This window comes from Pelobates fuscus, chromosome 2, assembly GCF_036172605.1.
Source record: "Pelobates fuscus isolate aPelFus1 chromosome 2, aPelFus1.pri, whole genome shotgun sequence".
NCBI classification, from domain to species: Eukaryota; Metazoa; Chordata; class Amphibia; order Anura; family Pelobatidae; genus Pelobates; species Pelobates fuscus.
Window position 1 is genome coordinate 212,518,946 of NC_086318.1, and position 13,576 is coordinate 212,532,521.

General features: G+C 40.9%; 1 protein-coding gene across 10 annotated transcripts in view; it reads right to left on the minus strand.

Moving 5' to 3' along the window:
* LAMA2 (laminin subunit alpha 2) overlaps positions 1-13,576 on the minus strand; it is a 767,184-nt gene that overhangs the window by 290,962 nt on the left and 462,646 nt on the right. For all 10 annotated transcript variants that reach the window (XM_063443147.1, XM_063443149.1, XM_063443146.1 and 7 more), the window contains one exon: positions 12,149-12,285. In XM_063443147.1, the coding sequence (XP_063299217.1) occupies positions 12,149-12,285 (137 nt within the window). The remainder of the gene's footprint in view (positions 1-12,148; positions 12,286-13,576) is intronic.

Below are 13,576 nucleotides of genomic sequence, written 5' to 3' on the forward strand. Positions count from 1 at the left end.
CTATCAACCGACTCTGACCTTTGCATCGTCACAGGACCAGTCCACGATCCACTAGGAACGTCTGGCCCTGCAGAGAAAAGGCGCCCTATGCACACACTCTCTCACTTTCAGCCCCTAGCCACACATATTACATCACAAACATAACATAACATAACACAACTGAAACTGACCTATTTACATAAAACACAACACCACAATCAGCTCACTCTACGTACACGCAATCCCACAAGCATGTTCCAAACACATAGTCAATATGCTTTCCTGGTCCTTTTGGCATATTGTATCCCCCTTATGGAGACACCAGAAACAAATCACAAGCAAACACAGCACAGGCATTTTAATAAGTTTGCTTGTGCTGCGCAGAACAAATACAGGTCCTCTTTCTCATATGAGAACTCTTCTGAAAATAGAGGACACACTTTTCACACATAAAGCATATCAGTAAGCTAAAGTGCTTTAGGGGCTCAGAGTGTCCCTTTAAAAAAGTTATATTTAAAAAAAAATAACTGTTCAGATTTCCCTAATATCAAGAGAAACTGTCTATTTTGCTAAACATGCAATTACAAGTAACACTTGTATTCACTATAGAAACTTATACAATTGTTTGATTTTCACTGTTATTGGTGTCATGCGACATTATAAAGCAGAAGAATTAATGTGAACAGAAAAATATTGAAACAAAAGATTAGCATTAAATATATGTGTCAGGTCCAAAGCAAAGGCTGAGAATAGAATGCTCACGTACATATAGCTTAATTCAACCATGACCTTTAGCAATTCAATTGCTTTTGTAAGTGCATGCTTTTTTGAAGTAGAACATGATCTGGGGGAGCCATAGAGGCTCCTTGACATTATGTTTAATATTATGAACATGTGTAGTGACATTTCTCCTGCAAGGCTAATGGAGTTCTCATGTCATTTGTGTGTATAAGCACTTACAGTAAATTTAATTCCCTGTAGTAATCATCTATTGAAGAATCCATTGACTAATAGCTGAACTAAAGGTACGTGATCGAAGAATAGATGAAAAAACAACAAGGTTATTATCAACCCTTCTATCATGCCATAACGAGGTTTTGCAACAAAAACAATGTAAAGGCATCATGTAGATGGTAAAAAACAATACACAAGGATAAGTGAACAGTGCAATTTGTGTGAATAAAGGTGACTATATAATACATAAAAATACATGTACTATATGGGAATCATCTTTAAATGTGACTGAAAAGAAAAAAAATGTAAACATCATAGTACAATACAGGTTGTACATAGATGGGTAAAAAGTGTTTAAAACATTTCTTATGGTCTCAAACTCACATTTTACTGAGCCTTAATATACTGGCTCAAATATTTCCAAATATTGCATCCAAAACAAATATTCCTCCGGCAGACTCTCCAGAATAAGGAAAGAAGGCACCACTAATTAAAACAAGGCAATACTTTTTTTCATTAAACATAAATAGTCTTACATGTAGGTAAGTATATTGCCACAATGCCATTCCCATAAGAATGAACGCATGAACGTGTTTTCCCGTTTCCGTCTTCCTCGGGTGCACAAATTTATGGAAAACAGTCTCTGTATATAAAGCCCAATTTCATGCCCTTTCAGGAGTGGTCCGCCTATGTCACATCCGTAATGTCACTTCCAGCACTATCCTTACATCCCTACACCTTTTGTGGCTGCCATATTGGACGTCTCATGGATGCATGTCCTCAGTTCTCATGGATGCATCTCCTCAAAGGTGGCCATTTGCAGAGTCCATTTTTGGCAGCTGCCTTATTGGTCCTCTAATGGACTTGTATTGCTTTATCAGTTCCACTGGATACGCTCCAGCAGCCATTAAAAATAGATAAGGTTAGTGAATGCTATTTGAAGGTTAATCGAAGATAGATATAAATTCATATAAAACATAACAATATACTATAATAAGATATGCATACAAATCTAAAACATCCCGCATGGACTCCACAAGACCGTTGAATGTGTCCTATGGTATTAGCAGCACATCTTTAGTCCTGCAAGTTGCAAGGTGGGGCCTCCATAGATCATTTTTTGTTGTTGCAGCACATTCCACAGATGCTCAATTGGATTAAAATCTGGAGAATTTGGAGGCCAATGCAACACCTTGAACTGTTTGCCATGTTCCTTGAAATCATTCCTGAACTACTTTTGCAGTGTGGCAGGGTGCATTATCCTGCCATGGGGAAACACCATTGCCATTAAGTGGTTACATGGTCTGCAACAATCTCTGTAATCTCTATGTAGAGTGTCAAAGTAACATCCACATGAATGTCAGGACCCAATGTTTCGCAGCAGAACATTGCTCAGAGCATAACTCTGTTTTGGCCAGCCTGTCTTCTTCCTGTCGTGTACCCTGCTGCAATCTCTTCTGCAGGTAAACATAACACATACACAACAATCCACTTGATGTAAATAAAAATGTGATTCATCAGACCAGGCAACTTTTTCTTCACTGCTCCATGGTCCAATTATAATGCCTATGTCCCCAATTAAAGGTATTTTTAGCAGTGGACATAGGTCATCATGGGCACTCTGACCAGTCTGTGGCTACACAGCCCATACACATCAAACTGCAATGCAATGTATGTTCTGACACCTTTCTCTCATTGCCAACATTATGCTTTCAGCAATTTGAGCTACATTAGCTCTCCTGTGTAATCAGGCCACACAGTCTAGCCTTGCACTCCATTTGTATCAATGAAATATTTGGTGCACCTGATCCTGATGCAAATTGAACTTAGTTGCACCACTTTTGGTATGTACTAACCACTGCATACCAAGAACACCCCACAAGACATTTTTGGAGATGCTCTGACTTAATCATCTAGCCATCACTATTTAACAGTCTTATCACTTGCCCATCCTGCTTCAAACACATGAAATTCAAGAACTGACTGTTCACTTGCTGCCTAATATATCCCGCCCCTTGATTATTGCCATTGGTAGCAATACAATCAATGGTATTCCCTTCACTTGTCAGTGATGTTGATGTTGTGGTTGATCAGAGTAAATTTCTTGAAGCAGAACCCAACACTTTTAGTTCACATATGTTGATATTTTGCCATTATAATATACAAGCATACATATGTTCAGTGGAGGCTAATTTTAAGTCATCAGATAACTTACTTGAATGTAACGAAAAAAATACAAAATGCTGGCTGCATTCATTCAAATACAAATTTAGTGACATTTACAAATTGTATCTACTCATTTTCTAATGTCTCACTGCAAATATATACCACTATTACTCACAGTGGTATTTTTCAAAGATGTCAATGTTGATCTAAAATAAAAAATAAAATTAGGTGTAAATCAATCTACACAAATCAAAACTGATTAGGCAATTCTAATAAACTAATAAAATGTCTTGACACGCCGCACTCAATCACCGGGCACTACGTGGTTCTTGGTTTCACAGGAGTGAGGGATGTGCCCAACGCTTCTCCCGGCTGCCAGCAAGAGAAGCTAGCCTTGTCTGCTCTTCACACAAAAGACACAATTTTTTCCTTGTTTTTTTTCTTTGTATCACTTGTTTGCTCTTCAGCCTGCCTTCTCTCTGATGGGAATCCTTTGCTGCACATATGTTGTGTCCCCCACACTGCCCCGTTTTTGTTAGAACCCTGGGGATCAATGGTGACATATTCAGGAGCAGAATATCTAATTAAGACTTAACTCTGTTTTGCTGGTCCTGGCTTTGCATTATATGTTTTTGTCCTTGGTCTTTCCAGTTTATGTTATTTGCTTAATCAATAAAGACTTTAAGTTAAGTGTGTAGCGGAGAGCTGATATTCCACAGCTATTCTCCACTTAAGATCCCAGTGAGGCTCAGGAACAAGTATTATAAATCCATAGAGTAGTAATTCCAGCAGGCAAAATAATCCAACAATATCCCAACAGAATCCCAATGACTGGATGAAACACAGCATCAGGAGCAGAACTGACGTTTATTCCCACAGCTTCCTTTTAAGACATTCTCCCATGCAAGGGAGGGAGTTGCAATAATTAAGACAGTAACCAATACAACAATAGTTAAATCCCACACATCACACAAATCCGGTGGATTCCTGCGGCACCTCCCGGTAAGCAAAGAGGAGGTGAGGCAGGAATCGTTCCCAGTCTCGGTGGGTCTCAGCAAAGGTTCGGAGCATTTGTTTTAAGGTGCCATTGAACCGCTCGCAGAGCCCATTGGTCTGAGGATGGTAGGGGGCGTTGATTATAGGTCTGATTTAGCAAAATTTCCAGAGGTGCTGGGTGTCATCTGCAGTGAACTGAGTACCCTGATCCGAGATGATCTCCCTGGGTAACCCCATCCGGGAGAAAATCTGCATCAGGGCCTCTGCCACGGTTTCTGCGTGGAAGTTTGTCAAGGCTACTGCCTCTGGGTAGCGGGTGGCGTAATCTATCACCGTCAAAATATACCTCTTGCCAGAGGGGCTAGGTTTCCGGAGGGGACCTACTATATCTTCGGCTACTCTATGGAACGGTTCCTCGATTATAGGTAGCGGGTGTAACTTTGCTTTCCGCCGGTCCCCCCTCTTCCCTACACTCTGGCACGTATCGCAGGTGCTGCAATATTTGCGTACTTTGGGTCAGCCGATATCTGGTACGACTGACCCCCAAATGCCCGGATAGCGGAATATCGTGTGCTATCCGGAGCAGTTCGGCTCGGTACCTCTATGGTACGACTAGCTGTCTCATAATAATCGGGTCTGACCCAGCTACCTGCTTGTCTGACTCCCTGTATAATAGCTGCCTATCCCATACAAATCTTTCCCCCTCCGCCCCCGGTTGGTCAGAGGTGACTTTGTCTCTATATACCTGTAGGGTAGGGTCAGTGATCACCTCTGCCGCAAATTCGTCAGGAGGGGCCCAAGGGACACAGTCTAGGGAAGGGGAAGGTTCTCTTACCTGGACCTCCGGCAGTGTGTTGTAGTCCTGGGTGCGGGCCTGTTGCCTTGTGGCCACTGGATGCGCTTCCTCAGTGGTTGTGGTTTGAGGCTCAAATGCAGACGTGAGCTTTCCCAGGTCATTTCCCAGTATCACCTCTGCGGGAAATTTGGGCATCCACCCCACCTCCACAGTCCCTGACCCCGCACCCCAATGCAAATGAACCCTTGCTGTATTCAGCCGATATACGGCTCCCCCAGCAACCCTGACAGCCACAGTCTTATTGGTTTTAGCTTTGTCAGAGACCAAGTGGCTTTAGACCAAGGTTATGGTGGCTCCTGAATCTCTGAGTCCCTGCATAGGTTTTCCCTCCAGGTAGACTGTTTCCCTGTGGTGCTGCCGATTATCCGCCTGTGCTTGTAGTGGGTTGGCTTTGTGGAGTACTTCCCACTGTTCTATAGTAGTGACTGGAACTGCAGAGCCATAAGCGGTGGGTGTCTCATTCTGATAGTGGTGTGCCGCTGTTCTCGGTGGTGGTGGTGGTGGTCCTTGTCGGATCCAGGTGGATCGGTCTCTAAGCTGCGGGCTGCGGGCTGGTAGTGTCCCCACTTCTGGCACTGGTGGCATCGCACAGATGAGGATGGGCGAAACCTCGGTTGAGCCGCTGTAGGAGCTGGTGGGGGTAGCTGTCTCAGGGGTGCGTTGGTGCTAGCCGAGAATTGGTTTCCTCCTAGAGGTCGTACAGCTGGTTTAACCCCCACAGGCTTGTGCTGCCTGTGTGCATCCATATAATCATCAGCCTTTTTAGCTGCTTCTGTGATAGACATGGGGTTACGATCTCTCACCCATTCCTGCAGGTCTGCGGGTATCCATTCATAAAACTGTTCTAGTAGCAGCATTTGTAATAGGTCCTCCATGGACCGGGCCTGGTTCACCTGTACCCATCCGAGGGCTGCCCTTTGTAAACGGCAAGCCCATACTGCATGCGAGTCTTTCTCTGCCTTTTTCAATTCCATGAAACGCCTCCGGTATGCCTCTGGTGTCATAGGATATCGGGCCAGGATAACCTCTTTTACATGGTTGTAATTCCTAATTTCCGTATCTGGTATCGTACGGTAGGCTTCAGCTGCTCTCCCAGTTAACCGTCCTGCTAAGATGGGTACCCAATCTTTCATATGTATTTTATGTAACATGCACAGTCTTTCAAAGTCTTGGAGGAATGCATGTATATCTTCCTCCGCTTCTACATACATTTTAAACGCCTGATATGGAATTTTTGGCTTACCCTCTTGCACCATAGACACTGCTGGGCTTATTTCTGGTGTTTGTGGCCTCCTTTGCCTCATTATAAATTCTTTAACCTCTGTCATTGTCTTGGAGATAATTTCCACTGGTGGGTTCTCCTCATAAAATGACAATCTGAATTGGAGCTGCCTTTGAAACTCTGCTTGCTCCGTTCCGTCTGTCTCCTCCCTCTGTTCAGCGACCGAATCATCCTCTGTCCGGTATTCTGCCATTACTTCAGAGATAAGTGTTGCCTTTGTTTTGTTGCTGGCTGAAATACCTCTTGCTTCCAGAAGATCTTTTAGTGTGGATCGTTTTAAAGTGGAGTAATCAATCTCCATTAATCCTTGTTCCTCTGTGAGTCTGGATCCCAGCGCTGCCAACCAATGTAGCGGAGAGCTGATATTCCACAGCTATTCTCCACTTAAGATCCCAGTGAGGCTCAGGAACAAGTATTATAAATCCATAGAGTAGTAATTCCAGCAGGCAAAATAATCCAACAATATCCCAACAGCAATCCCAATGACTGGACGACACACAGCATCAGGAGCAGAACTGACGTTTATTCCCACACCCTCCTTTTAAGAAATTCTCCCATGCAAGGGAAGGAGTTGCAATAATTAAGACAGTAGCCAATACAACAATAGTTCACTCCCACACATCTCCTCCCTTCAGTGTGACACATAATCCCCTTAACTGTACTGTACATTTCCCCCAAACCTGGATGTACCCTAAAAATAAGCAGATAGCCTAATACTTAGGGTACCGCCTGGTAGCTCTGATCTGGGTGACTAACATATCCAAAATTCACCCAGATCGGACTAGGGGTTCAGGAGTTAGGTGGAGGGTGAAGTTTGACCGACCGCACATGAGGTGGTATCCGGAAAAGGTTCCATGTGTTTTGGCCCTGCGGTCGGTCTCCGTTCAGCAGTTAAATTGTATAGAAATCCTTGCCATCCACAGCTATTAATACCTTTGCCTTTATTCCCTTGTTCCGTTCATTGTTTTAACCAAACGGGGGACTGTCTAGTCCCTCCGTTCGGGAGTTATGGCACTCTGGAGGTCTCAGCGGTGTTTTTGGTTGTTTGAGTGTCCGATTTGAGTTCCAGACACTCGACGACCAAACACCGCTGAGATTTTTGTGCGTAAGATGGCCGCCGCGTGTGGTTCGTATACCGAACAGCGGCCACCCAGGCACTTAACCAATATCAATTAGCCTGTGGTTTTGAGAAGTGTGAACGCTTAATGAGGCGCACACTTCTCACTGGGGTGGTCTGAGGGTTCGGTAGTTTCATTCGTATGAAAACCACCGAACCCTCATACGAAAATACATACATTTTTACAATACACAGAGATACAATTAAACGAATGCAGTTTTACACGAATATTACAGGACAGGCTTAATACAATCCGCTACAAAGTGACTTTGCTTTGTTCAAATCACAGCAAAGCAAGCCCTTCACCCAAAACCCATGACATAAAATTATATAATTGATGAAAATATTATAAATATTAGCTGGTTTAACAATTTTTCGTAACATATTGTCACTGTGTAGTTCCTATAAAAGTATATATGGATACAGTTGAATATGGTTAGGTCTGTAATTAAATTTGGCTCTTTTACCTCTATACATCACAGAAATATCCTTCAAACAAACCTACAGGGAAGTGTTTAACCCCTTAAGGACACATGACGTGTGTGACATGTCATGATTCCCTTTTATTCCAGACGTTTGGTCCTTAAGGGGTTAAGTATAAATGTTCTATTTGCAGTGATGTGAGTTAACAGCCACATGCGTAAGGTTACAGCAGCTTATACGGCTAGATGGGCAATGCAATATATTTACTTTAGTAGACAAGGATTATTGTGTTATTTTGCATACAGTAACATCACATTAGTGTTTTTTTTTGCAATAAGTCACGTTAATTGAAATATCATCATCATGCTTTCAGATTTCTTAGTAGCAAACACTTAAACCATGGACTGAATCTAAACTGTCTCAAGACATGCCAATGGGAGGTCTATGTGTGTATTCTTTACAGGTAACATGAAAAGGTGTGTACTTTGTGCATATTTTTTACTTTCAATTTTATATTAAAATAAATTATATTTGAATATTGTACTCCACACCAATTTACTAGTGTGCACTGACATAGATTGATCACAAGCCCTATAGATTGATCAGAAACCATTTTTATTTTACCTGTGTCCATTTCATATAATAGTATTCATCTTCTAACTGCTGTTTTGCCCAAAGTTATTTGTGAACCTAGCAAGAGACAAATACAGTGTACCGGTATATTTCCTTAACAACTACACATAAAATGTACTGGGTAACTTGGCATCAAGGTGTCATCATGACTGTGATAAATGTTAAAATGTCACTTATGTAATCATAAAATAGTATAAGCACAGATAAAATTATGATAGATTCAGAAATAGGAAAAATGAAAAGCTACATATCCCATGTAACATCACTGCTATTTTCTTATTCACTGATATGCTCGTGGGCCAGGCATAAACAGACTAATGTATTTTATAGTCTAGTTAAAGTCTATTTCATGCACCAATAAATGCTAAGCCAACCACTCAGGGAATGTCCATGATTTGTTTAGTGTCCCAAACGAGCGATAGGACATGCATTGGCCTTTCATGCTATACATTCTGGGTTGGGGAGATATTTCTATCTACCAAAACTTTACCCATTCAAGGAGCAGCACAGACCCGGGCCCCTCAACAGCTTGCTGAGCTCACTAACCTCTTACGCAGCAATGATATGTTGGGAGGAAGTGACTTCAAATTACTTCCTGTTGTAGTACAAACAGAGGCATGGGGGGAGGGAGCAGCTGGACTGCTACAGGAGGATCCCACTAATCTTCAGAGATTGTGCAGATGCCGCCTTTAGGCAGCAAAACCACTCTCCTGCATGAAAGCGCTATGCACGCAAGATGATGGCTAAAGTAGGGATTTATTTCAGTGTGTGTGTCTGTTTATATCTAAGAGAGTGTGTATTTGACTATGTGTTCTTGCCCATGCATGTGTCTGACAGTGTGTGTCTATGTTTGAGTGTGTGTTTTCATGTCAAAGACTGTGTGTGTATATCTGGCTCTCTGTCTTTTAATGTGCACCCGTATCTGAGTGTGTCGGAGTGTGTGTGGCTAATTGTATTTTTGTATATCTGTGTGAACCACATTAGACAGTGTGTCCAGCTGAGCATATTATTGTGTGTGTCTGCAAATTCATGTCTGCGTATTACTTTGTGGTGTTTGTCTATGGGTTGAGGGGGGGGAGCTGCAAAATGATTCTGCATGGGACCATGCAATTGTTAATGGTAGCCTTGCATCCTCTGATCAAACCAACAGTGAAGAAATTTACTGAAAATCAGTTAGTTCTGTATTTTCAAGTTATCCAGTGACCCACCGTTGCTCTTAAAAAGTGGATCTGTGTAAAAGAAGGGAGCTTATTTGCATGTCTAAAATAGTTAACTGCACTATTTTATTTCATATTTTTTTCCTATACTTTCCTATACCTTTTACATTATTTTACCAGATTATGTGTTAGTAAGTAAAAATTAATATTACTAAAATCAAATTGCTCTGCTTTCTAGATAAATCTTTGATAGTAAACTAACTAAATGAATCTTGCCCAGAAATTGGATTCTAGAAATAAATATGTAAATACAGGAAAGCTTCCGACAGAGAGTCAAGAATTGTAAAAATAACCATATTTCTATTGATGCAAGTCTAGATAAAACAAGATGAATTAAACAGCTGGCTTAAAACTGAGAAATTGCTTATTACCTGCAAATGCAATGGCATCATCTACCAAAGCTGGACATACATTTTTATATATTTTTTTCTTATCTAAAGATAGAAATTTCTGTTCCATGCATAATGCCTTCTCACTCATATAAGTAAACACATTGAGGGAGATTTATCAATGTGCTATTTTGAAGTGGTCTAGAGTATTAAAGTGGGGCAATTACTATGGAAACTAGCTGTCCCATTCCTCACTTCTACCCTTGTATATATTTGCATCACTTTTCAAAGCAAAACCCGTTGGTAGATCTCCCACAACATTCATTTTCCTTCACAATAAAGCAGTATATAAGTCTAAGAATGCAGCAAAGAAAAATAAGACATCAATGACTGAATCAAAAATGTATGTTCGTTGCTATGAGGACGGAAAGGCATCTCCAAACCTAGCAGATCCCATATAAATAGAATTCTTTGTGCTACTTTGGTGATTTCATATTCACAGACACAGTTATTGTGCAAGGCCAGGCTATTTGTTATCTGCAATGACCTTGAACTAAGCTAACAAAAGTTATGAAAGAGATGGTCTAAGACTTTGTATGTACCCTCATCACTAAGTTTCTGTATAGGCCCCCAGCATGATGCATGCCAGATGTCATCAATACTCCTCTTGCTCAGTGTCATTTAGTAGTCAATTAAGAGTACAAGCATCTACTACTTGACACCTGCAAATCCCCAATAATTATGTGAAACTATTGTATATGTGTTAAAGTTTGTATCTTCTAAAATATTGTTATTTCTTCATATTATTTTTCAGACTTTTTGACCACGCATAAAAGAAAGGTGTTCATTAAGGCATGGATCAACATTTTCAATTGTCCACTAGCCATTGGCAAGTTAAAATTCACTGGAAACACTGGAAGATGAACCATCAGACAGCAGAAATTCATACCAAATAAAGAAAATTCAAGCACTGGTGCTTCAAATCATTTTACAAAAATGGTTATGTGGCAGCTGGGCAGCGCTTGCCAGACAGTCTCCTCATTAAGTAGTTAAAAGTAAATAAATAAATAAATAAATAAATAAATAAAAACCCTATAGGGTCAGAAAAAAACAAATGACTGTACGGGAGGTATTAAACCTCAATGTGTCATACCCGCTACTGTTCTCCAGTCACTAGAAAGACCACTCTGGTAAGTTGGCTTACTCTTTATTTTTATTTTACCAAACTTCTCCACCCTCTGCCATAGGTAGAGGCCGGGTACAGATGACCTATCCCCCCGGCGCACGGTTTCAAACGGTATAACCCAAAAGTTGCCATCCAACACCATTCTCGTTAACCTCCTAGGTGGCATCCATCGTCTGAAATTTCAGCCCTCACGCAGGGACACCACTGATTGGCTGAGAGTGGTCAGCTGACGCTGTCAGACAATCTATGACTCCCCATCTGCAACACTTGAATTTAAAAAAATCTTATCTTTTCCAAGCCAGTTTTGCAAATGGGGTCACTGATTAGCTGAGAGCATCAGCTGACCACTCTCAGCCAATAAACGGTGTCCCTGCCTTGTGGCACTCCGCACTTCGTAAAACGAAATTCTCAGAAGCTACCTGGGGGTAGTGGATATCAAGGCTGGAGGTATCTTTGGGGTGACACCAAGAACAATTTAACCCCTTGAGGTAAGAGTGCACCCGAGGTCCTCCGGACACCATGAACATTTTATTTAGATTATGTTGTTATGATGTCTGAAGTGTTCCTTTAAAACTGGTGGTCTGTGAATATTCTGAATCCTAAACTTTAATTTTATTCCAAACAGCGAATGCATCTGGGCAATTGCTACAGATTTGCTTGGACCTACCAAATCCTCCTGTCCATGTTTAGTTTTAGTAAATATAAGAAGTGCCAGTGTAGTCAGAATTCGGTCAAAATTCAGTGTTTAGTGAATTACCCAATTTGATATTCAAATGTTTAATTAGTACAAGTGAAAATAATGTTTCCCTTTAGCTAGCAATGTATAGTTAACCAATCACAGAATGAAATACAAAATAAAAGACTTCAAAACAGTAGTCTTCACTTTAAACTAAAAGAAAATAAGGTAACTGGTCAATAAAGCTACAGATAATCTTAATGTTTATGTCTATAACTGTGCAGTTACATAGGCTGGCCATAACTTATCCCACTGAGAAAGTATATCCACTAACCTTGCATCCGTTGACAATGCTGTATCCCCAGTGGTTTGGTGCACATTTATCACACTGTTCTCCAATAGTATTGGGAGGACAAACACAGTGACCAGTGTCAGCATCACAATTATTCCCAACATGAGAGCATTCACAGGCTTTACGGGAAACAAAAGCAAAATATTACCTTTAAAAGCAAACTGTCTTGGCAGTGTACTAGTCCTTACTCACCGACATAGTAAAACCACAAAAACATGATTCGTAATACACTATAAATGGGTTTCAGCTTATGGCATAGGATAAAAGCTAATATGTCTGTTTATTTGTACATTTGAGAATATTGTGCATATACATATTGTGCATATTTGTTTAATACCTGAAATGAGTTTATGGTTGAGGAATGGATTTAAGATGGATCTATAATATTATTAAACATTTCCAAATACAAATCAGGTACACATTGCCAATGTAATTACATATATTTTTTTTTTAATGTAAAGAATTGCTGCTATATAGTGTTATACCATAAGCAGGAATATGCAATGTGATGTTCAGTATGTCGTCCACAGTTTGTCCTGTACTTCTTTCTTTATGGACCAAGCGTAATTGTGTGGAAGAGATATAATTGTTGCATCAATTAGAAAGATAACTATATAGAATTAACATGTTTCAAAACATCTGTATATGTGCAAACCTAGTGACTTCCCCATTGTACTAGCACCTTCGTAGGCATCCTTTCATCATCCAGATTCAGTGGACCCATAATGCTGTTACAGCCATAATTTGGCAAAGCATCAGGGGAGATGAAGTCCACAATATCTGGAGTGCCGAAGGTTGCCTTCCCCTGTTCTATACAGTTATATAACTATAGTGGTTGTATGAAAATAATCTTAGCTTCAGTTTGTCTCCCATTCTTAGCAAGATGTGGTGAAACAATTAAAGGATCACTGTGCAAGGGCTTATTATGGAATAGATAAACTTCTCGCTAAGCCGTCTATGAAAGAGCAGCTATGAGCACATGAGGCAGACACAAAGGTAAGTAGATTCAGTCATGAAAAATATGAATAAAACTGGTTCTGCAAGTTAATAGAAGCTTTTCAAAGACCCCTTGTAACTTACAGCAATAACTTAAAGGGACACTGTAGGCACCCAGACCACTTCAACTAATTGAAGTAGTCAGGGTGCTGTGACCCTTTTGCACTCAGTGCTGTAATGTAAAACATTGCAGTTCCGGAGAACTGCAATGTTTACATTGCAGCTCCAAGTCTGCCCTCTGTGGCTGTCTAACCGGAACCCAAACAGACTTTTGGTCCGTTATCTGACGCTTGAGGCCCATAAGGGGGAGGTCTAATGCGCTCACGGCCATTGCCCCCTTCAGTTTTAACCCCTTCAGTCATGCGGGAGGGGAGCCCTGAGGAACAGGGGGTGAGGGCTAATAACCCTATAGTG